Source organism: Paramormyrops kingsleyae, chromosome 12, assembly GCF_048594095.1.
Source record: "Paramormyrops kingsleyae isolate MSU_618 chromosome 12, PKINGS_0.4, whole genome shotgun sequence".
NCBI lineage: Eukaryota > Metazoa > Chordata > Actinopteri > Osteoglossiformes > Mormyridae > Paramormyrops > Paramormyrops kingsleyae.
Window position 1 is genome coordinate 8,454,589 of NC_132808.1, and position 26,049 is coordinate 8,480,637.

The 26,049-nt window shown below is 43.9% G+C and overlaps 2 protein-coding genes across 5 annotated transcripts in view; both read left to right on the forward strand.

Moving 5' to 3' along the window:
• The first annotated feature begins 6,579 nt into the window (after positions 1-6,579).
• The window catches only part of exoc6b (exocyst complex component 6B), an 81,371-nt gene continuing 61,901 nt past the window's right edge, over positions 6,580-26,049 (forward strand). For all 4 annotated transcript variants that reach the window (XM_023838134.2, XM_023838135.2, XM_023838136.2 and 1 more), the window contains exon 1: positions 6,580-6,801. In XM_023838134.2, the coding sequence (XP_023693902.1) occupies positions 6,713-6,801 (89 nt within the window). In that variant the 5' untranslated portion in view covers positions 6,580-6,712. The remainder of the gene's footprint in view (positions 6,802-26,049) is intronic.
• On the forward strand, positions 10,764-14,061 carry LOC140593611 (uncharacterized). The gene is made up of 2 exons (XM_072718608.1): positions 10,764-12,917; positions 13,017-14,061. The coding sequence occupies exons 1-2, from the start codon at positions 12,145-12,147 to the stop codon at positions 13,480-13,482; spliced, it is 1,239 nt and encodes a 412-aa protein (XP_072574709.1). The 5' UTR covers positions 10,764-12,144; the 3' UTR covers positions 13,483-14,061.

Sequence of the window (26,049 nt, forward strand, 5' to 3'; positions counted from 1 at the left end):
AAGAATGAGTTGGCCGTGCTCCATTCTGCAGAGCACACAAACCAAAGCCAAGAACGGGAGCAAATGCTATTCACAGCTTTATCTGTACTAAACCCAGGTTAGTCAAAAAGCGCAAGGAGCAGGAGGCCAGTAAACTGTAACAAGAGTGAATGATGGTAAAGCATCACCACAGCGTATCATACCAGAAGCTTGAGATTTGGCAACCCTGAACATTACTTTATACAGTTGTTAAAAAGCGGAAACTTCAACGAACATGAAATCACCTGAAAGTGAGGAGAGTTGATTTTTGGCTCTATACACTAATAGAATTGTAGCCTTGGGGTAATTACTGTATATTGCTGTTGAAAATGCTAAAATAGAATGGCTGCACTTCCTGCTGCTGATAACCCTTGAGAAGTATGTTTTCAATATTTGCATTTTTTTTTTCTTGATAATGGGTATAAAGCCCTGAGACCATTATTGGTCTTTTTATTTAAACATATTTGAGAATTTCAGGTGAAACAATTAACAGCGAACAATAGCAAATAAAAATATTACAAATATTTTTATTTTAATATTCAGAGAGAGCAGGCCTGGTGGCATTATTACTTTTGCACTAATGGCACTCATGATTTGACAGTACTCAGATTGCGGTTAAATAAACAATTTTTTGTTTTTCAAATAAAAGTGAAATCTGTGTCTGTGTACTGCACAGTCAGACCTTAATACCATTCTTTAACATTTGTTTCATTTCATTTTGGTGAACATAATGACGTTCAGAAATTGAAGGGAAACTTTAAACATGACACTTTGCACTTTTAATTTTAGTCGACTAAATCAACTGTAGTTTTAGTCGACTGTAATCTTATGATATGTAGTCAACTAAAACTAGACTAAAGCTAAAATAATTTAGATGACTAAATTATGACTGAAACTAAATTACATTTTAGTCAAAAGACTATGACTAAAACTAAATAAAAATATGCTGTCAAAATTAACACTGTTGGACTAGCAACCAAGGACGAAGATTTCAAATGTGTTCAATCTGTAACCCAAAAGGATTTTGCAAAAATTATAATAGATGTATGTATTTATTTCCATAATGGATTCTTTGTACATTACTTTAAAAAAATGCAGACTGTATGACTTATCCACAGTTTTATACCCACAGGCTGACCATTGCACATTGCGTTTGATTGCGGAAATGGGTGCCATCTAGTGGTAAGTCCTGGTACTGCGGGAAATGAATTTACGCACAGTTTCACGTTTGACCGTAAACTACAGGTGGAAATAGAAAGCAGAAATAGTAAGAACGATTTGAGCACTGGCCCCATAACTTAGTGTTGTGTGTTTGGCTGCGAACCTGGCTCTGTGTGTGTGGATTTCACATGTTCTCTTCGTGCCCTTGTACGGATATTCTGGGTACACTCTGCTTTCCTTGTATACTCCAAAGACATACCCTTTAATAAACTGGGATCTCCACGTTGCCCACATTGTTGCTTGTGTGTGTCCTGTGCTGCAGTGAGCACTACCCAAGCCAACCCCTGACTTTTGCCATCCTAAAGTCATGGAAAATGGAAGGATGGAACTGGTTACAACTTACATGGTTACGCTTCTTTACAGTGCTGCTGTGTTTTGTCATGTGAAGCAGTAGCAGATAATTAGAACCTGAACTTTACCACATTATTTTCACTGATATAAGTACACAAGCCTGATTGTTTTTTTGAGTGATTAATAATTATATACTCACATTCCCTACCAAACATAGATGCTATCCAGTGAAACCTGAAATGATAACGATATGAACTCAGTATTTCACAATGGGGCTGGAACAGGCTAGATATGTTAAATTTGATTCATTTCACATAGAAAAATTGCATGCAAATATTTTATGAGAACATTAATGTAGATGGATGTAATAGTTAATGTTACACTGTATTACAAAGTTGGATATAAAAAGAGACAATGAACTACAGGAAACTAGATGCTGTCGGAATGACAACAATGTATTCCTCAGATAGCCCTGTTGCCCCCCTCCCCCATCTAATCCTTACTCCTCCCACATCCCCCATCCTCTACAACCTTTAGCCCCCCCAAAGCACTCTCCCCGCTTCTCTAAAAAAGTATTTTTTGAAAGCTAACTTTGTGTGACCTGTCCTAATATAATCAGGTTCAGATCTGTGTCTGTCCTCTCGTGTGCCACCGCTAAGTGACAATGCTTCAGTTAGGTTAGAATTCTCGTAAAAATTAAATAGGCCCCAGATCATCACCTATACAATGTTCCTGGGAAGTTTGAAAAAAGATCCATCAAATTCTTTAATAGTTACTGTGTTCGCCAAATCAAGCATCGTGTATAGCCTCGCTTTTCATCCTGTGCTGCCACCTAGTGCTGCTTCAATTTTGGTGCGATTTGCCTTGAGATGAAGTCAGGTGTAGATCTACATCCGATAATGTTTTTATGAAGGGGTAATAAGATCCATCAAATACTTTTTGAGTTATCACATTCATAACATCACGTGTCTTATGCAGTCTCCTTTCCCTTTGCTGCCACTAAGTGGTGTTGCTTCCAGTGGCAGTGGACCGGTCCCTGAACCCAATGCAGCCTGCTCCCCGTCCAGGAATTGCAAAGAAAATCTGCTGTATTTATTTCAAAAACAGAATATTTTCATGTGTTTTTCCTTTTGCTAAACACTGTTATGGATAGAAAGGTTAGATTATAGTAATACTTTGCAATGTGGTTGTACAATCGCTTCCCCAAAGAATATCAGTTACAGATTTCAGCTGCACCTTCTGATACTGCTTGTCTATGAAAGTCAGAGAATATAAAATACTACCAAAAATATCTAATACTGCCTTCAAAGACTTAAACAGACTTGCTGCAAAGCAGGTTAAGGATCTACTGTTTACATGTAACCCTGACACTGTATGTGATTATCCTTCTTAGCTGTTGGTTGCGTTGCTGTAGTATTGATTGTCAATGGTCCATCATAGCGATGACCCGTTCCACCTAGCAGGCCATCCTCCCTCCTTTTTTCCTTTCAAGTCCCCTTTCTAGCTCCTGATTGGGGCCATCTGGTCCCGAGCTGACAGGTCACCAGTGTGTCCAGAGAATGGATCCACATTCCAGCTAGATCCAGCGTACTGACCCAGATGTTGTCATTGGCCCACTTTCAGTCCCCCGCATCTGATTGACTCGTCTAATAATGGCCATGCCCCTTGCTATTGGCTACCATTAGTAAAGCATTTAAATGCTTGATACAATTGCACATGCATAGTCTATAGAAACAATTTACTTGCAGCTTACATTTTTATAGAATAACATTAGATATCTGTACATTCTAGGAATGCCATGCTCCTTCTTTGGAGATAATTTTCAGTTTTCACAACATTGTAATTTTGGATTTTCTGCGTTTTGGCCCTTGACGAAATGATCACAATGTTATCACAGTGTCATAATGAATAAAATAAAATGTATAAATTTTCTGATGATGTTTGTCACAGGCATGAAGAAAAAAATAATTTGCATTACCTAGTACAGGTATATACTTTATAGCAGGGGTGGGGAACCTGTTCCATGGAGGGCCGGAGCGGGTTTTTGGGATGGCCTCTCAATTAGCCAATAATAGAACAGTGGCTCTCAACGCCAGTCCTGGGGACCCACTGTTATTGGCTGATTGAGAGGCCATCCCAAAAACCCACTCCGACCCTCCATGGAACAGGTTCCCCACCCCTGCTTTATAGGACACTGCATCACTTTCATTCCTCTAGAACATGGGTCTCCAACTCCGGTCCTGGAGAGCTACCGTCCAGTAGGTTTTCTATCATACCCGACTTCTGATGAGCCACACCTGTTCTCAGGTAACTACCAGGGCCAGGTGTGGCTCATCAGAAGCCAAGTGGGACAGAAAACCGACTGGATAGTAGCTCTCCAGGACTGGAGTTGGAGACCCCTGCTCTAGAAGGACACTCATTAAGACACTTCATCACATGTTCTTGCTCTATATGGCACATCTCCTCGCATGAAGGGGGATAAATCATGTGAAGAGCAGCCAATGGCAGTGTTTTCACCACTCAAAAGGGCACTTTAGTGATGTTTCCTCAGCCATAGGGACACTGGTGATGGGGGGGGGGGGGCACCAGTGAGTCCACCAGTGCTATGCAGTAGGTGAAGAATCTCGGAAGATGGAGGTGCAGAAAAAATACCCCTTGAGGGCAACTGTTATTATGGGAAATTAGGATAAATACACACAGAAGGTGCTTTCCCACCCCAGGAACATCAGAAACCAGGAACCTCTGTTATGTTCCTGCTGCAGGAACTGATTGTAGTTCCTCTGAGGTATTTCCTGAACCTTTTTTTAGTCTCTACTCTACTACACTACTGGGTGGGGCTTATAGCGATAAACTCTGCTGACTGGTTGACCAGAAGCACCGTTGCTAACTTGGACGTTAGACAGAACTGCGGGGAAAAGAGACGTAGTGGCCTTTGGCAGGTGATGACCCCTGGGGGGTCTCCATGTGGTGCTGGATGAGGTGGGTATGACCTGGGGGGTTGAGAACTGTTTCGCAATTCCTGGCCTTGTGGTGGGCAGAGAGCCCCTCCCCTTTGGAGTTTTTCAGTAGGCGCAGTACAGAGGGCCGACCTGGTAAACCTGCACAGAGGAGACTGTCAAACCTGATTGCTGACAGGACCCCTTTCCATTATTTTGTGAGGCCCCTCCTGGTCGACCTCTCTGTTCTCCACTTGGGACTCCACTGCCAGGACTTACTGCAGCCCACACCATACCTTGGCCAGTCCCATGCGAGCAATAGGTGGACTGGTAGATTAGGTACCATGCCCACTATGATAGACCACGTGAAATGTGCACTGTGGCAGCAGAGATGACCCACACTCAGAGGTGGATAGTTCAGGCTGAGAAAATCTAAACCAAGATTTTGTTTTGACTACCCAGTTGAGTATAAAGAGTCACAGTCACAGAGTATATGACTGGTAGGTTGAAACAAAATCTTGGTCCGGATTTTTACTTTCTGGATCTGAACTACCTTCCAATGTCCTCACATAACCAGGCACACAGGCGAGGGGATGTGCGGCTGCCGGGGGGCCCTCCATGAGGCAGTAGGGGTGGCTGGGGGGTGTGTGAGCCATCAGGGAGAGGGGATGAACCAGTTTTCCCTGGCAGACCCCACAGGCTTGGCTTTGGAACTGTGCACATACTGGTGTTTGGGGACAAGTATAAAGCATGTCTGTTCTGTCCACTTGTAGGAGAGAAGCTGTGGCAAAGGCTTGGCCATTTTGGTAGGGTTATGGTGTCTGCCGGGCATATGGTCTGCTGAAGGTCACTGGGAAGGGAGTGCAGAAAGAGGAGTAGGGCCATCTTCTCTACCAGTGTGTGGCACTTCACCAGTCTGATCAGTTTCTTTTGCCTGGCGAAGTCCTGCAGGTCAGCTTCAGCATCACCTTCATCAACCAGGATAGAGAGGGTGATGGAACCCCAGTGTTCACTTGCAGAGGGAGACCTCTTGCACAGCTGGCTTACTCTTACCTTCTTATACTCATAGGCCATGCCTGTGACGGCTTCCCCGCCTCCTGACTGGGCCGACTATCAGCCACCATCCGTGCCCTTTTGGCATTACTTGGTAGCTGCCTGTGAGGAAACCATGGTTACAAATGGTGTGCAGTGTGTTGATCGCCCCCTGCTGGTGCACAGTGAACTCCGTGTGGGCCACCACCGCACAAAAAAGCATGTAAAGTGCATTGATAGTGAACGAAAATATGCACACATTAGATTTTTTTCTTTTGCACTTAACGCTGTTTTACCACTATTGTGTCCTTTGAACATGAGGCCAAATTGTGCTAAATTAGGTTGTTCAGCCAATTTAAGCAAGAACATAGACTGGCTTGTAATACAAAAATATGACAATAGAAAAAACTAATCATTCAGTGTGATTTCCAAGTACTCTATGACTGTGACTCTTCATAGTCAACTGGCTGATTGAGCAACGGCCAAAATCCTGGTTTGGATTTTTACTTTTTAGACCTGAAATGCCCGCCTCTGGTCATAAGAGAGCTCATACCCCACAGCACACACCAGCAGTAGACCATGGAGTTAACCTAACTGCATGTTTTCATTGTGCTATCCAACCAGAAGATATTAACTGCAAAATACTTGTTTCCATTTTATCAAAGAGAGTACTTTAAAACAAAAAGACCATGCAACTATAACTATCCTTATAGAAGGAAATCAATTGGCATCCCATCGAGGGTGCACCCCATCCTTGTACTGCCTTGTGTAATACTAAGAACTCGTCGACAGTGATAGTCTTTTAGGGTTAATACAAATTTTAATATGATTGTGTGTTTACAGCAAATTTTAAAGTCTAAAATATTACAAATAACACGAAAAACACAGTGGGGTGAGTTTCCCGAAGCCTTCTTACCGCTACGCGGTTCCTAAGTTCTATCTTCGGGAAACTCACTCAAATATACAAAAGAGTTTTGGGAGCGCTTGGTGCGTTTAAAGACGGAGTTCTTTTCGCCAATAGGAACGGCGGATTCGCCTATTGTCCAATGATAGAAAAGCACGGGGTGGGGTTTCGGCTTCTCACTGGATCCTGGCAAAGAAAGGAAGTGGACGGCCAAGTAGGAAGGGGAGCCGGGGGGATCCGCTGTTTGTACGCTGGGTTTTTCCTCCTCTCCCGGTGACGCAGTACGATCGGCGTTACTGGGACATGGAAGATGGCGAGTGTGGAGACAGCCGCAGAGCATGAGCGGATCCTGCGGGAGATCGAGAGCACGGACACCAACTGCATCGGTCCCACTCTTCGGTGAGTGGCCGCTCCGGGACGCCCGTCTGTGCGCGGCGGCCCCGTCGGTGCCTCCAGCTCTTTTTTTTTAACGCCCACAGAAAGGAGTCGGTCCGGCTCTGCAGCTAACTCTGTAGGGGACTTCTGGGCTGTTTTTCCAACTTGTAGATCCAAGGGAGGTGGTCTTGCTCCCAGAGTAATTAACATTCCGGTCGCCGATGCGGAGAGATGAACCTTTTCGTAGGGTCTCCCATCATCGTGTACATAATCAAAAACTGCATTCATTTTTAAAACTTCGTTTCTGTTTTCCTGCCGCAGTCATGCATTACTACACACCCTCCTAAACCATCCCAAAGGCGTGACATGAAGCCATAACTTTACCTATCTGACTTCTGTCTGCTACTTTGCTCGCCGATTTCAAGCATAGTTTCGCACAGCCTTATATATATGCGCGTTCTCAGTCTTTTGGAAATATTTATTACGAAAAAATATTAATGTGTCAGGCTGACCCTAATGAATGATGTTTCTTTATAGCCTCAACACCAGCAGACTGTTTAAGTCCTTAAAAGTGATGTCAAGTATAAGATTTAGAACTATTTTTTTCCGCAATGACATTTAAAAATCTGGGGCTGTGATGCTGCCCCATACAGTCCCGCGTCCGCTACTAACCGGTCTTAAAAATGCCTTGATTTGTGTAAGTAAGTAAATTCATTATTATGATATAAGCACACGTACTGCTGCCTTCTGGTTATAAGAAGAAAGGCTTTTCAGACTTATTTGTTGCCAAAAGGTCAAAAGTGAACCTATTTTTATTAAAGACGTCCCTTCGGGGGCGGGCCGGGGGTGGCGTTACAGTGGCATACATATTCACATTATTTACAGTATATAAGCATAATGTTATGAGATTACAAGGGACGTTTCCACATTGCAAACTAAATTCATGGTCATATTTTTATAATTTGTCATTTAAGAATCCTTTTGAATGAATGATTTGAAATTGATTTGTTCCAGGCTACTGTGTGTATTGTATCTACTTAAAATGGCAGGATTAGAATGAGCTGTTCTTTCACTATTTTTAGTGAAAACTTGGACATGATCACGGTTGGCTTTTTCCTTAATGAGAACGAAATACAGAACATTTGAAGAGGACCTTTATATACTTGACACTGGGGGGTGGGCACCGTCCATGCAGATAAAACAATCCAGTGTAACAACAACAGAAACATGTTTTGGCAGATTTCCCTGACGTGTATCAGGCGTGTTTTCACCTCATGCTCAGGACCAGATTTCTGCCTGTTTGCCTGTTGTCTCCATTGGCTCCCTTGATGCAGATGATATGAATCTCCGTTATTGTTTAAATGTGCCCCCTCCACCCCCCTTTGTCAATTTGGTTATTCTCTTCAGCACTTTTTGAACCCCAGAATAAACGGCAGATCTGCTACCTTTCAGGCCTGCTCCTTGTCAGAGCAGATGCTCACCTGTAATCCATGCTAAGGTGCGCTTCTGTCGAGGTCCCCTGCAGTGCAGAGGAGACCATCATGCTCAGCGGTGTCTGCCAATAACTGGGCCCTGTTTGCACACTGCAGAGGATGCTATGGGTCAGTATTAAGTGCCTCCACATTATGAGAATAGTGCTTCTGCGTTAATGTGAACTCCCAATGCTAGTCACTTAAGTCTCAGGTTAATCTCCTGCCTCTCCTATTGTGGCAAGGGTGTAGACGTTTCAAGTTTAAACTTGCGACCCCCCCTGGATGCCTCAGGGACCTCATTGACAGACCCCTTTTCCTCATTTAAAATTTTTTTAGGGTTTAGAATTGTTTGGGAGCTGTGTGATTGTGAACTATGTCTGCGAATGACTACATGCCTTTTCTGCTGATCTCGCTGGAATCCTGTGGTTTAGCACAGGGTTATTCAACTCGCGGTCCTCAAGGGCCGAGCCCTGCTGATTTTCCAGCCTTCCTTCACCTGTGAACCAGGTGTGAAGCCTCTGACCAGTCAGAATCAGTAATTATTAAACTAACTACCTGGGAGAACTGAAAGTAAGGGCTGGATTTGGAATCGAGGGCCTGAGTTGAATAGCCCTGGTTTAGTATTTAGTCTGGCAGTCAGTCAGCAGGAAATACATTTGAAAGTGAAACTTCCCTCTGATGCCTGGTTGTGTCGGTGTCTGTCTGCATATTCATGTTCCCATGTTCCCAGTAGCTGCCTGTGCTACAGTAGATGTTGTTCTAGGTTCTGTGGCTCTGGTGGAACCCTTAAGGTTCCCCGGTCCCCTGGCCTTTAAGCAGGTCTTTAGCCGTAAGCCTGTGACTTTCATGTGATTTCACGTTTAGTGAGTCTGCAGTTTATTGGCGCCTCAGTGGAAAAAAGAGGATGGATTCTCATTGGTCAAGAGCAAGTGGGCCGCACTTCCTTCAGCTACCCGTTTTCCTTTTCACAAAAAAAAAAACATAAGTCTGACAAGATGATAGATCCCTGAATTATCGGGGTTTGCTGTGCTTTCCATCTACTCGAGCAGTTTTGGGATGCGTGATTATCTCCACCCGCGGTTTTTCCTTGCCCTGCGTGTCAGAGATCCCAGCTGCCCCTGAACAGAGCTCACACTTTCCTGTGCCTTGCCATCATTGGTTTTCTTTGAAACTAAGTAGTATAACCTGTCACATATCTTTCAAAAATAAAATGCAAGCATTTGCTGGTTTTGTTTGTTCCTGTGAGTGTATGGCTCTGCAGGTTAGGGTGCTGTCACTGTGATCAGAAGGTTGCCGGTTCAAGTCTCTTGGCTGACTGAGTATTTTCCCCATCGGGCCCTTGAGCATGGCCGTTAAACCCATTTGCTCCAGGAACACTCTGTCCCCGCTCTCTCTTCCTCACTTATCAATCACAACAAAACCTGCTGCTACGAAATAACATGGTATGTAACTGAGACCTGGTTTCCTTGTGAGGTCCTGTTATGATGGGCTTAAATAGAAATGTATAAGAAATAAATGTATTAACTCTCGCTCAAAGACAGGAGCTGGATCATCGCTAGGAGCCTGAACGTTTGTTATAGCCTGAATAGGAACATCTTTCATAGTCGACCTACTGCACCATCTACATTAATGTGGGGAGCGAGTCTGAATGCATGAACAGCTGGAGTTTCATATACAGATCCAGCCGCTTAAAATTTCCCCACTTTCCATGACAGGTCCTTGACAGGACCTTGACTGGCTCTTGGCTGGTCCTTGACTGTAATGAGATCCCCCACGATGATGTAATGAAAAAGGGGGCCGGCATGATCCACCCCTCAACTCTCTGTGTGTAAAGTACTTGCAATGATCTATCCATCCACCAGGGAGAGCAGTAATCTGAAGTGACTTACCTGAAATCAGGTAAGATACCTGAATCAGGTATTGTAACTACACTGCAAAAAATGAAAATCTAAGCAAGTACAATTTTCCTATATTTAAACAAAATTCCAATTTCATTAATAAACTTACTACACTGCAATAAATGGCCTGTGAAATTTAGAAATAGTTTCTGTTGTGAGGCAAAGATGGCCTAAAACTGTCAAAATGTGTTTTTAGTCAGTTTATTGATGAAATTAGAATTTTATTTTACTTCCCTCTTTGGAGATGAGGCGGTCCCAAGATATGTCCAATACAATAATTACAGGTCTAAACAAAGTATTAAGACTGATATTGTCAAGCAATGAGAGGTATATGAAAATTAATCAGATTTGAAGCCCATTAAGCTTGTTTGGCACAAGATGAAAGATTTCATCCGCAAGGAGGCCAAGCCAGGTACAAAGCAGCAGCATGTCCAAGAGTTATTTTGGGAGAAGAGAGTGACCGAAGATGTTTGTGACAGACTAATTACAGGTCTAAACAAAGTAATAAGGTTTACTGTGGAGAATAAAGGTGTGTTCTTTCTTTCTGTCTGGCTAACAGCCGGATAGGATGCTGGTGGCTGCGCATCCACTGGGGGGGGGGGGGGGGGGGTTCTGATGTGTGAATGTGTCATTAACTTCTCTGCTTGGCCACAATGAAACAATGAGACAGATGAGACAGATGTTTGAAGCGGTCAAGGTGAGGTTATTTTTTTAACATAAGAAACACTGCTTTCAGATCATAAGAACATAAGAACTATACAAACGAGAGGAGGCCATTCGGCCCATCAAGCTCGCTTAGGGAGAACTTAACTAATAGCTCAGAGTTGTTAAAATCTTATCTAGCTCTGATTTAAAGGAACTCAAGGATTCAGCTTGCACTATGTTATCAGGAAGACTATTCCATATTCTGACTATCAAGCCAGTCGGTTAAATAAACACTACTAAACAGTCATTACACACTACCAGTCAAAATTGTTGTTGGCATGTAAATTAGAAACCAGAAGACTATAGTGGAAAAAAAGTATGATCGTCTACCAAAAACATTTATACACTGTATAGTCATGACTGACATGCTGAGGCTGGGTTTGAACCAGTGATCCAGGGAACACAAGCACACAGGCTTAGCCCACTGAGCCACACAGGGACCCTGGAAGTGCATGAAAGTTCACCATAGCAAATACCCTGAGCAAGGAACTGCCCACAAGCACAAGAAAAGTGGTGGGGCTGGGGGCTGGGGGGTCAACTGAATGTGTGAAAGTCATTAACATCTCTTTTGACTGGTAGTATGTGTGTGTTTGTGTGTGGGTTTGCATAGATCACATTTGAGGACCAAATTGCCCCCAAAGTGTAGTAAAACCTGAAATTTTCCTACTTTTGGGGACATTTTTTGAGGTCCCTATTTGGATAAACACTTTTAAAGCCTCTGGTCACAAATTTTTCTGAACACATACAAATCGAATTTCAATGAAAAAGTTGGCCAAAATTTCACATCTGTTCACGACTATACGCTCGGGTGGTGAACAAAAGCACTGGCAAAGTCTTGCATTTCTGAAAAGTTTCAATACGCAGAAAAAGGCTAGTCACATTAGAGCGCTATTTCGTGAAGTCTGGTCCACCATCTAAACGGCTAAACACACCAGAAGCCCCTGAAATAGAAGAAATCACAAGACAGAAAACACTTTAACATCTCTCCATCACAGAGCCGGACTCGTCATCAAAACTGTAAGCTCCTCTAAACCCAGCTTATTGTACCTTGATACCTTGTACGTTGCTTTGGATAAGTCTGCTAAATGCTTTAAATGTAAATATAAATATTGTACAGTGTAAAGCCATGTAGCAGAAATGACTTGGGGTCAGTAATCCAGGAGACATGGAGGTGTACAGTAAATATCCATTGTCTTCCCAACATCAGTCACTGAATGGTATTAAAAAAGCACTGGAGAGTTCAAAGCATACAATTCTCACAGTCTATCAGCACCACCAACATTCAGATGTAAATGAGCTTCAGATGTAAATGCACGCTGGCCGACCAGATCACCCCCCCTGGAAAGAAAATATCCCTATTCCCTTTTATTGTCCTTGGTGATTTTAACAGAGTGAATCTACACCAGGAACTTCCTAAACACAGACAGCATATCGACTGCCCCACCAGGGACAACATCACACTGGACCACTGTTACACCATTTTAAAAGATGCCTATCGCTCTGTCCCCCGGGCAGCTTTAGGACATTCTGATCACTGTATGGTCCATCTTATTCCAATTTACAGGCAACAGCTTAAACGTGCCAAGCCTGTAGTCAAAACTGTGAAGAAGTGGACCAATGCAGCAAAGCAGGAACTGCAAGACTGTTTTGACTGCACTAATTGGACTGTCTTTGAAGCTGCATCTGATAATCTGGATGAGCTGACAGACACTGTGACATCATACATCAGTTTTTGTGAAGATGTGTGTGTCCCGACCAAGACCTTCTGCACATACAACAACAATAAACCATGGTTCACTCCCAAACTGCAACATCTTCACCAGGCCAAGGAGGATGCCTACAGAAGTGGTGACAGGGCCCTGTACAGGCAGGCCAGGAACACGCTGACCAGGGAGATCAAAGTGGCAAAAAGAAGCTACTCTGAGAAGCTGAAAGAACGGTTCTCAGCCAATGACCCTGCATCAGTGTGGAGAGGCCTGCGAGATATCACCAGCAACAGACGACCCCTACCCCCCGCTGAAGCAAACAAAGACCTGGCAGACGAGCTGAACAACTTCTACTGCAGGTTTGAGATAAACAGATTCACACCCCCCATCCACCCCACTCCAGAGACAATAACCCTCATCACACCTCTCACCCCCCTATCCTCCCCCCTGGAACTCAGAATACACGAAGCGGAAGTGAGCCGGCTGTTCCAGAAACAGAAAACCAAGAAGGCCCCGGGACCAAACGGTGTATCCCCCTCCTGCCTCAAAACCTGTGCTGATCAGCTGGCTCCCATCTTCACCCGCATCTTCAATAGATTTCTGGAGTTGTGTGTAGTTCCCTCCTGCTTCAAACGCTCCACCATTATCACGGTCCCCAAAAAACCCACCATTACAGGACTGAATGACTACAGACCTGTCGCCTTGACGTCTGTGGTCATGAAATCCTTTGAACGCCTGGTTTTAGCCCATCTAAAGGACATTACAGGACACCAGCTGTACCCCCTGCAGTTTGCCTATCGGGCAAACAGGTCGGTGGATGATGCAGTGAATATGGGGCTGCATTATATCCTGCAACATCTGGACCGTCCAGGAACTTATGCCAGGATCCTGTTTGTGGACTTTAGTTCGGCTAAACGAGCATAGATTTTAACGAGCAGTTAAAATCATTTCAGATCCGTCACATCCTGGACACAATCTTCTCCAGCTACCCCCCTCTGGCAGACGCTACAGATCTGTTTACAAAAACTGTTTACACTATACCTCGCACCTTAAAATTGCACAGTGTTACTCACCTGTGTATATTTATAATTTTTCACATTTGTATTGTATGTGTGTTGTATTGTACTGTATTTGTACAGTATTTCTTGTATAGGGTATTTTGTTTTTAAAGTGTCACTTATTGTAGAGCTGGGTGATATGGCCTAAAAATAAAATCTCCGATTTCCGATTTCAATCGATTCTCCCCTCCCCTACACAAAATCAAACTACTTTATTTAGCTTTTTTTACTTTAGACCACACCTTTAGGGGCAGTGTGTGGCTCAGTGGGCTAAGCTGTGTGCTTGTAATCAGAAGGTCACTGGTTCAAGCCTAGCCTCAGCATGTCTGCAGCTCCTTGAGCAAGGCCCCAACAGGTGGCCTTCACAGACAACTTATTCTTCAAAGATCAAGTTGAGGGAGGCATAAACACAATTTCCCCACGGGGATCAATAAAGTGTCAGTTATTATTGTGAACACTTTTAGAAAGGTTTCTCTATAGCTTATTTTAAAACTGGCAACAACACAATACACCCTCAAACTTATAAATAAAAGTAATAAGTAATATTGTAATAATAATAGAAAAAAACACATAATTTTATCATGTCAGCTTAGTATTAAGTAAATACTTTATGCCATTGGGTTTGACATATTATATTACAATTCCATATTAAAGAAGTAGCAACACCTTTCTTTGGGCATGTGCCATCTTTTCCCCTGTCATTGCCATGTTGTTAGTGAATCTGCTACAGTGTTAATTTACCCATGAGGAATGGTGCATCGCATTAGTTCCGCATTTGGCGCTTGTGTGTAAAAAAAGTAATAAAATCGATTTCATGAAAACACATCGTCCTGAACTGTAAATTCGAATTAATCAATTAAATTGATTTATCGCCCAGCTCTAACTTATTGTTTGTGTATGAGAGAGTATCAAACTGTGGGAAACTAATTCCTTGTGTGCCCCAGCACACTTGGCGAATAAAAGCTGATTCTGATTCTGATTCTGATTGCTGCAGCAGGTGAGGATCATGAACTCCCAATCACCTACAAATTCTTTAATCAATCAACAGTTACAGTATCAACAATCAATGGCTGGACAGTTGATACAGGGACAATGATCACAACACACGTCAGAACAGCCTTCCCAAAGCCAACAAACTGAACCCTATTGAAAATTTGTGGACTATGCTTAAAATAAAGCACTTTAAAACAAATCAATATACTGTAGGACCAAAGTGCTGTACAAAGGATAAATAAGAATAGACAATAAACAAACCAATAAAGCATATTAAAATAAAATAAAATAAGTAAATAAAATAAATTAAAAAGAAAAATGAGCTTTTTTAAGTCATAGCAAAGACCATTCAATCATTTAACCCTGTAAAAAGAAAAGTAAAGTTTTTGTAAAGACAGCGCCATCTAATGGTATCACCCTGCAAGTGAATGAATGGGCGGGTTTATAGTCAAATATAGGCCCACCCCTAGAAGAAGGGGGGCTCTAGCTTCCGGCTGGTATTTGGAAGGAACTTGGCTGGGATTTGGCTGCCAGCCAGACTGGAGGGGAAATTTTAAGTGGCTGGATCTGTAGCTGTGTGACTACAGATGCAAAATTATAGCCTGTATTCTTCAGGCCGGGGTCCTCATTGGCCGGAGAGGTGGCGCATACCTGCGGTGAGTCTCCATAGTGACGGCAGACGATGCTGACTTTCAGTGCTTTGCCGTTGAATGAAAGTGGCCAGATGTTAGCCCCTGGGCCTGCTTATGGTTGTGTGCGCTGCTTTGCTTATGTGGTGTCGGGTCAGTAGCCAAGCAGGGAAACGCCGTGAGGGCTGTGAACTTAGGTGAGCGTACAACGGCGATACATATATATGATTGTGTGTCTGTGTTTCAGCCCTGCTTCAGGTTTTCAGGACGTCCTTTGAGCCTGGCCAGCAAGGAACTGAGGAATAGCCAGTATGACCGGTCACACAGGGTTCTGTAATTCCCAAGTCAGCGCTGCAGTGGTACCTGCGTGCAGTGTGTGTGTCTGTGCCAGGGGGCCCAAAATGATAGTTAGCTTCTTCGTGGATGCGCAGTGCAGCTGGTGTGGCGTTTGCAAGTGTATTTATGAGCCCTGCAAGACTTAACTGAATTCTGAACCTAATTCCGAATATTCTTAACTTATCAAGTCCAGTGAGCTCTCTCCAGCTGCAGTTGTATAATACACATGGTGATTATTTTGTCCCCGATTCATGAAAATAACCGAGGATATGATTATTGTGTGGTATTATCTGAGATTTAATTAGGTCAAATAAAACTGTTCAGCAATTGGACACAGGTTTCTAATAGGGTTTATGAGTAATCGCGATTTCTTTGGAATCCTTTTACACCTCAGTGTTCTTAATTCATCATTATGAATGCTGGCATTCTGTGTGTTATTACAGTGTAGATATGTAGTTGCGTCGTGGATGTTTAAATCCAAAGAAACGTGCATAATAAACATTTACAGCCACAAAAACGGCAAGACTCCGCAGCTGCAGCTGGTACGGCGGGTTACCCTGCAGGGATCCGCAGCTCAGGGTCCTGTCTCTCTGCTGCTGATTGTCATTAGCTGATTGCGGTTCCCCCAGAGCGCTGATTCCCTCACTTTCCTGTGGGGTTCCTTCTGGGAACCCTATCATTAGCGCTGGATGGGCTGCAACCAGGCCAATAATGGACTTTGCTCTTGGTTTGCATCGTGTAAATTTATGCTGACAACACGAGGGACTAAACAAACACGTAGGTCTACTTCTTATATCTCGTCTGCCGTTTTTGGTTGGCAGCCGCCTGACATAATTGTAATGCATCCCTCTGAGACTCTACAGATGTTATGTAGGATTTTAACATTGGGTGGTCTTGCCTGCTACAGTCATCGTTCAGATACTTCAATATACTTGTTAAATCTCAAAATAACACCATTGGGAGAATCTCCTGCTTTGCAGAACGTTGCCAGTCAAAATTGGCCGAATGGCCATGATTGTAGATCTTTTAGCTCCGCCATGAGCAGTCGCTTTATCATGCGTTAATCTCTTAACAGCTGGTTAACTTTACTGCATAATGATTCTTTATGTAAACAATCATATCGTCCTATACAGATTCTTGCATTAACATAGAAAGCAAAAGCTGACTGTAGTAAATTTGCACTCTTTACAATTTACACTCCTACAAACACTCTTTATGGTACAACTAAAACCATCTCTCAGCATTTATATGATAATATTTATCATTCCTGGAAAAACAATTCAATAATGAGCTTAGTGTGTGTCAACTAGCTTAAATTCTAGTTATGTTGCTCAGTGATTGTACTACTCTAGCTTGCTTTCAGACAGCTAGTTATTGCAGTATTAACAGCTGGTATAGCTAACTTCTGCAGCCAGTGTATTTTATACTTTAATAGTAATAAGCATGGCTCTTGCATTTCAGACTTCTTGCGAACAATCATTATAGAACTGCCGATAAAATAGTTCTTGCTACCTATCCTGTATCTTTGTTGACCTTTGCTATCAAACCGTGCATTTTTCTACGTAACCTGAAACTTCATCATTTGATCATGAGCAAACAGCAGAGTGACAGAAGAGGGAATGATCTCATCCCCTGACTATAAGAGGCTGGCAATTATGGGAACTGGCTTGGTATTTTTCTGCTGCCAGGCAATAGAGTTCCTGTGCCAAACTGTAGTCTGCTAGGTGCTTATCTGCCAGTAACACTCTATCAGCCTGAAGGCCGTGTTCCTCCTGCCTTGTTCCACAGAAGCCCTTTCCTGCTCGGGGCCTGGTGCTGTGGTCACTGGTAAAAGTGATCCATCATTCTATTCCTGTCTTACCGCTGGCTCGGCCCAGTGGTAAAAATATCAGAACCTTGGGGAAGAGTCTGGTTTCCTGAAGTCCGTGTGCCAGCCGGAAAGACGGAAGGTAGAGTTTGGCCGCGGAGCTCCGAGCCGCATCCAGAAATATCAAGGGGATCCCCTCTGCTGTACTGGCATGGCGCCCAGCCAGCTCTCCGATTCACAATGCCATGCTTAATGTGAACTTAGTGGACTAGTACAGGAACAAAGAGAAGTATGTGAAGTACAGGTAGTGGGGTTTGTAACTTTATATTGGAGCTGAAAACGATTTGTTAGCAAGCTAGCGCCTTGCATGGTTCCTTATCTGCTCTTCCCTGCCATGATCATTCTAGTTATGATCAGACAATAGCTTCGTTCCTGCGGAACCAAAATCACACGGGAATCTTGTTCCATTTTTTTGTACATGTACTCAAATGTAGGGGCAGGAAAAGCTGTTACTTTGTTGTTTTTTTTCTCCACTTTAAGGGGCATAAATCAGCTGTATCTTTTCAGGACTTGAATGCTAATGTGTCGCTTCCATAGTGCAGAATGGGATCACGGTGGCGTGGTTTGGGAGGGTGAGTCTGTCAGGCGCTGCCGGAGAAGATGCAGTCAAGCTGCAGTGTTACTGCCCTCACCGTCTGATTTTAAAAAATCTGGCATTATATAAAAAACAATGCTGATTCGAGACTATTGCAATGGTCTGAAGGGGACAAGATGGATAAAGGCACTATGCTCCGTTCACCTCTGAGAAATAAGCCGGGGAATGATGCCATAGTGAAAGTGGCATGTGTCTGCCAGAGCAGTCTGGGTCGTTTGCTCCAGGACGCGTTTCCTTTGGTGATGGAGGGGTAGGATGGGAACCATGAACACCCCCACACTTCCACAAATAGGCCCAACACACGCTAGACCAAACCGGCAGCGATTAACCTGCAAACAATGAAGTTTGTGATGAAGGAAGTGTTAGGAGAACATGTCTGCCTCTTGGGGCAGGAGAGGTGATTCAAGAGGATACTGTGGAGCCGGGCGCTGGACTCTGGCGGGCCGGTGGGGGTCATTGCCGCTCTGGAATCTCAGACATCACTAGTGGAGAGGAGCCAGTAGGTGAAGCTAATTCTAATTCCTTTTTCCTTCATTGGGTAAACAGATGGTGTTTGTTAGCAGTTAATAGAACTTAGGTAACTTCTGGCATGTCCTCAAACCTGTGATCTTTCCAGAGTCAAGTTGTTCTGGGCTTTGAAGAACTGGCATGTTTTCTAGGTCTGTATGAATGGCTAATAGATCGTGTGGATAATTGTCATAGGTAGCTGTTTTCGTAAGATGTGTGTGTAGATTAAGATTTAGCTCTTGTCAGGAGAGAAAACATGCTGAAATGTGCCATGATTTATTTTGCCAGGCAAGGCCTGTAATTGAGTCGCTGATCTACATATGACTTGATGCTAGATATTTGGTTTCACGATCGTAGACCAGTAATGGAGCATAGGGAGGCAGTTGGTTCTACGAAAATCTTCCTGAGTCTGCAATTTGCCTTTAGTGTGTTGGTGGTTGTTTTTGCAGTGTCTGAGTGCTGTTACACTTCCTTTATGTACTATGATATGCTTTGCGAAGCGTGTTTACTGACTGTTCCGATACATCAGTCCTCCAGAGCCTCCCTGGGCCCTGCATACGCTCACGTTTCTGGCTGCGGCTCTCCATGGCGGCAGCCCTCTCCTCTGACAGCATATCTCTGAAACTTGCCTTTTCTTCTGCTTCGTGATAAGAGCCCATTCACATTATCTGCAGGCTGCAGCCTGCGTCCAGCCTGACCTTGAAGCGCCCAGCTGATCCCTTTACCATCCACGGGAGCAGGTCCACTTTCTGTGCTGGTGCTGCCGTTGGGGCTGGGCTACCCTTCCGGGCTGCCTGCTTGCGCATTCTGTCACGGTTGTGCCACAGACGTGGCATAAGGGCGGGGAGGGCAAGTCGACACTAGGGCTCAAGCCGCACCCTGCTTAGTCACCCTGCCCTCCCAGCTGCGGGAGCAACACCCTGCAGAGCAGCTTCGGGCCGCGACCCCGCTGAGTCACGCCGGCTGCGTCAGTGTCTGTTCCACCGGCGGCGCTGCCCCACTTTTCTGACCGACGGCACGTTTGTTAATGGCGTGGCACCGATGCATCGTGAGGGCGTGAAAACAATGAGCTTGCCAAGATATGATGGCAGTGCTGGAATGTGAAATGCTGTTATTAGGAATCAAAATATGGATCAAATTTCCGCGCGTTAACGTGAAAATGGCGCGCGCGTGTGTATGTAAACATTGATGTATCTAATGGAAACTGTAAAGCTACTCGATCTGCCAGAGCTGGCTCAGCCAAAGGCTGTACCAGCCATTGTGGAGGGAGGGCCCCCACAACCAAGTGTGGGCACTGGACAAAGCCCCCTCCCCCCCCCATGTCATCTGTCATTAACACTTGGTCATGTGCTTTACGACTGCTGCAGGATGTGGTGTTGGCATTTTTGAGTCACCAGCTGTATGATAAGAGCCGCTTTCCTGACTTCGTTTTGGTCTCTGTGGCCTCGTGTTCTTGGTGTTGCGCTCGCAAAGTCGTGCCCTAATACCTTCTGGCCCTGCCAAGTGCAGCCTCTGATGGCCAGCGATGACATCTGCTTTCCGGTGTGGACCCAGATGGGATATGAGGAGGAGGAGGGCACCAGCTACTCGGTGCTTGATGAATGTCGTTTGCCGTTTCCCCTGCTGTGACTCTCATCCTCCTGACTTTCTGCTGGCTGTGTCCTGGGATAACGTGGCAGCTGTGACAACAACCTTGAATGAGTCTCTCATGTGGAAAGGTTCTGTGGTAGTGTTGGGCGGTATACCGCTTCATACTGAAAACCGTCTTTTATTATTATGATATGAATTTTTCTTATACCGCAATGCTGGTTTAAACAGCCTACACAACGTTCGGAAAGCGGCGCAGCTGGAAACTGTTTGGGGGGGGGGGGGGGGACATTTTTCACTGCTGCACCGCTAAAAATATACCGCGAAAGATCAGAAACGGAAGATATAGCTGACGCTGAAGCTGAAAATAATGAGACACTGGGGTTGTCAAAAACATTCTAACCGATATTGAAAATGAGTATCTGATTAGAAATCAGGTTCACCAGTATTGACAGCACCACTACAGCATAGGCGCGCGTGCACACACACACACGCACGCACGCGCACACACACACACACACACACGCACACACATTCACGCAGCTCCTCCGCTCCTCACAACAGCCGCTGAACGCATTCACGCTGGTTTACACACACATACCGAGTTGGCCGAACATGGAATATGCTGCAGACGAAGGCACTTCGCAAGCTGCTTTAGGGAAAAAAGAAGGAAAAAAAAAACACCGTTTGGAAGTATTTTGCAGACGAGCGTGGAAAGGCTAAAGTTGCCGATAAGCCGCTACGCAAACAGTGCTACAAAGCTGTGGCGACGACGTCAAGTAGCACGTCAAGCCTGGCGAAGCATCTTAAAGACCGATATCCTGGTCTTTATGAGAAATTTTGCGAGGTCCTTAACATTAGCCGTTTATCTATAAGCAGTTAGCCAACAAACACATAAGCCGTATGTTATCATTAAGGTAGTCGATAGGCGCAATGGCTAATAAAAAAAATAATATTCAAAAACATAAAACTAAAATGTGGTAAACGCCTAGTCAAATACCGTCATATACCGTGAAACCGGTATAACTTTGAAAAATACCGTCATATAAATTTTTGGTCATGCCGCCCAGCTCTAATCTGTGGCATTATTTGTCAGGACATATATACAGCTGGTTTCTCATCTCAAGTCGATTCTGATACCTGAATCCAGACCTAAATAGCTTACAACCGGACAGTTTACATTCAGGTCCTTGGTGAAATACAATCGCTGACTACTGCCCTCCTGCCCCGGATCTTGCTGAGTAACTGATCTTCAGGGTGAAATTTATAAAGAAATTATGTGAATTATTTTATTGATGCCAGAGGACCACCTGACGGCGGTCTTTGGCTGCCTGATCTCTCGGAGCATAGTGTGTTGAGCTTTGCCTGAGCTTCCGAAAGCGGTGGGCAGATATCCTGCAGCACGTCGGGACAGATGCGCTGTGTAACCTGAGAAGCCGGAGCGTAGTGGCCGCCGTGATTTTGAGTCTGACTTTGACTGACTTCTAGCAGAGCTGTGCTACAGGCTCTTCGGCGCCTGTTTTATGGGTGTCCCGTTTGCATGACTTTAGACCTGGCTGTAAAAGCAGAGATGTGAAATTGGATCTGGATATTAAGATGGGGGCCCAGATCATGGTGTATAGCACTGTGCGAGCATGGATGTGCACCCAGGAACAGAGATGTAAGAAGTGATCAGTCAAGGCCAGAGAAAATAAAGCATGTGCTGGGATTCCAGGCAGGCTGACTAATTGATCCCAGATTGATGCGTGACTCATGAAGTAAATGTTAAATAAATATGTTACAATGTTGACAATGAAAAGGCTGTTGTTCACTCAACTTCATTTATGCGTTTGCCCTGATTCTCAGCTACTGTAGTGTGTTATGCATTTTTTCTAATTAACTGCCATGTTTATTCCGTGATCACAGCTGGCTTTAGCTGGTGTTTTTCCACACCACCTTCAGGAAGTGTTAAAGCACTAGATCCAAACTTCCAGATGGGGCTTTTGGTAGAATGGTGATCAGATCAGTCGCAGGCTGTGCTGCGGAGACCTCGAGCATGAAACACAACGTGAACTGATCGTGTACATTAACAGCTCAATAAAAATGAAACGATTTGATGCTAGTGTCACTTGAGGTGTATATGTTTCAGAGAAGTTTCTAGGTTCTGCAGTGTCAGCCAGACAGTTGGTGCATTAGGGTTTTTTTTCCTTTACATACAGTACAAGATAATGACCCTAAGCACTGTTTGTACTAAGTTGGCCTATTGTTTTGTGAACAAGCACAGAGATGGAGTGCTGTGACCGATGACAACCCCCCGACCTAAACTCTGTAAAGCTGGTGTAGGATGAGTTGGATCCTAAAACTAAGAGCGAAGTAACTAATTTGTGCCCAGAATTTGTGGAAACGCCTTCAGGATCTGCAATGCTGTTATTGAAGCCAAAGGGGGCTGTTTTGTAGAGTCTAAAATTTGAGAAAATTCTGAGATGTTGAACACTTCTCTTGGTTGTTGCAATATTTGATATGTACAATCGGTTTTACATCTGCAGATTAAACTGAAAATATGTGGGGGATAAAAATCAACTTCTGAGCAGCAAAACTTAAATTTGCCGCACATTGAGCACTATGCTGAATCCACATGAATGAAGTGACGTGTAGGTGTACCCTGCTGACAGATTCTCAGTCTCTCTCCAGCACTTGTTGTTTGAGCATTGTTTGCCTTGCGTCTCTTTCGTTCGCTACTTTTGTTGTGTGTACTGTTTGTTTCTGTGAACAAAATAACAACTATTTTTTGTATTGCATTTACATTGTATTAGTTAATCCATTACATTTTATTAGGTATGTTAAGTGAGTTTATGGCAGGATGTTAGGATATGGCGTATGTTATCTGTAAATGCTACACCATTTTATATAAAGAACTTGAGAATTCATAGATTTTGGTATCAGTGGGTGGTCCTGGAACCGACCAACCAGGAACCGAGGAATGACTTACTTAATTGCCTCGAGGCCTTTTACGATGACCAACATAGCTAAAATAGAAACAAATGCATCAAAAGCAGATGTGTCCAGACTTTTGACTGGTACTATAGGTAATAAGTTCATAAGGCCAGATGGCTTCCATGTTGGTTTGGCTTTACGGTTCAGAGGGATAAGGTGGATTGCTGATTGGTTTTAAGACGTTCTTGTGTACTTTATGAATTTGTTTGTGTGTATGTGTGTGTGGGTGTGTGTGTGTGTCTGTACCCAAGGAAGGAGGAAACTCGTTGTGATGCTGGGGGGTACTTCCTGTCCACAGGAAGTGAGCGGGTGGCCAGTCGTGATGAGCTGCATTGTGTTTGAGCCATGGGGCTGAGCGTAAACACTGGTTCCCCAGAGATGCCATTTCGCTCTCTCCCCCAGACCTGGCCGGCCCCTTCCTGTGCCCCCCTTCACCAGAATCATGCCCCAATTGAGCCTGAGTTCTTGGCTAATTAGTATTCATGTTGTATTCTGAAGCCGGTCCATCATCTGCAAAGGTCTCTGTTCTCGGCTCTTCTTCCTGGGATTCAAACCCCCCCTATTTTAACACCTTCTGGGTCAGTGTTTCCCAGTCTGCTCCTTAAGGACCCACAGCCAGTGCATGTTTTTGCTCCCTCCCAGCTCCGAATCCAGTCATCGTGGACCCTCAGCCCATCTGTGGACTGTCTGTGGGTCCCGAGGGCCAGATTGGGAAACGCTATTCACGGTAGATCACGCTGTTAATCTCTCTTCAGCCAGTCTGAATGTGCTTCCCTCTCAGGACTGCAGAAAGGTTGCTTTGCTTGAGCAATGGTAAATCCACAAGTATCTGTTGTGTGAATATGCTTAAATTGTATAGTTTTGTGCAGAATCTACACTGTCCTACTGCAAATCTCATGGTCTCTGAGATTATCTCTGTTACTCTGTACATTCTGTATGCCCAAACCATTGGAGTATTTCTGGAAAGGATAACCAAGTTTGCTTCGTTGCTGTGCTCTTTTAAGGCATGTCCTGTTTTGGGGGGAGTATGTATACATTATATAGAAAACTAAGGTTCGTAGGAGCTGAGATTTGTACTAGTTAGTTTCAGTAAATAGGAGAGACTGGTGTATCTTAATAAAACAATGATTTTGCTGGTAGTTTCTTTTTGCATTTGATGTTGCGGCTGGTGGTCATGAGCCCACCTTTTTTCCTGGTATGCTAATATATTTCAGTATTTTGGATGGGTCTTGTCTACATGGTGTGCATGAAATCTGGGGGATGGGGGGGACGGGGGGGGGGACGGGGGTGCCTGTCAGTAGGGGTGATGTTGCAAATGTCTTCTCTCTGCCCACACATGTGACTGGGAAAGTGGAATCTTTACCTTGGTGTGAAAAGTGTTAACAAGCGAATTCAGTCAAACGTTTATACAAACCTTGCAGTGCTAATGTAATGTGTTTTGGAATTCAGTCAGTGGAAATTTTGAACGGTTCTGAACTTCTCTCTAGACATGCTGATTGAGCAATACTCCCAGCTGACAGTGTGACTCTGTTTAGTTTTCTTGGTGAAAGGGTTCCCCCTTGTGGTTGAAATATGTATAGTTTTGAGTGCCGGAATGGTTTTTCAAAAGTGACTTATGCTGCATATTATGTACAGTGATCCCCCGCCTATCGCGGAAGATGCGTTCCAGACCATTAGCGATAGGTTTTCATAGTTTAAGCCTTATTGTACCCCTCCCACACGTTTTAAACACATGTAAACTTATTAAAACAACACATATATGTGGATGTTAGGCTAGGGATATGAGTAACACAATAATAATAATAAATAATAATAAATAATAATAATATGTAGTGTGTGTGTGTGTGTGTGTGTGTGTGTGTGTGTGTGTGTGTGTGTGTGTACATCCCTAACACATACACACACACACACACACACACACACACACACACACACATATATGTGTATATATATATATATAAGCAATTAATCGATTATCAATTAATTGTCGATAAGAAATTACTCGATTTTAAAATGTATTAATTGCAATTAATTGTATTTTGAACCCATAATTCCTTGCCAGTCCTCGTGGGACGCACTTGACGCCAGACGTACTTGACGCACACGCGGGAACACAAGCAAACAACAGATAAAACAACAGATAAAAGAGAAACGGTACACAGAGGAACCTATTCAGAGGGAAATTCAGCTTCTCAGAAAAATTGCCGCTTAGCAATTAATCGATCATCGATCGATAAGATGAAACAACTATTGATTAATGAATTACTCGATAATTTGCATCCCTAGTATGTGTGTGTATGTATGTATATATGTATATGTGTGTGTGTGTGTGTGTGTGTGTGTGTATGTATGTATATATATATATACATACAAAGGTGACCCTTTGGCATATATATATACACACACACACACACTGCTGGGGCATTTTGCTCCGAGAGATCTCTCTCTCTGTATACGTAATGGAATATATAAAAATAAAAACATATACCGTTGATTCATTCAAGCCATAATGGCGAGTGATGTCCACGTAACGCTTTCCTTCCCGAAGCATATCCAGGAGTTTTACCTTCTCCTGAATGGTCAAGGTCTTCCTCTGGCGCTTAGACTCACTACTACCAGAAGGCTTAGAAGATGCAGGACGCTTGGGAGCCGTCGTAGGGCTTAAAACAAAACGAAAACAATCGGAGCACAAGCAAGGTACGCGATACGCAGAGAACTGTGGCGTGTCGGGGAAAAATCCGCGATATTGCGGGGGCGCTATAGCTGAACCGCGATATAGCGGCGGATCACTGTACTGCACTTTACTGACCTTCGGTAAGCGCTGGATTAGTTCAGGGTGAAATGTTGGTCAGTTTACTGTGACTTATGACCTTAATGCTTCTTTTCCTGTAAGAGGATGATGTAACAGAGAGGGATTGTGGGAGGAGATGGCCGTCCTTCTCATTA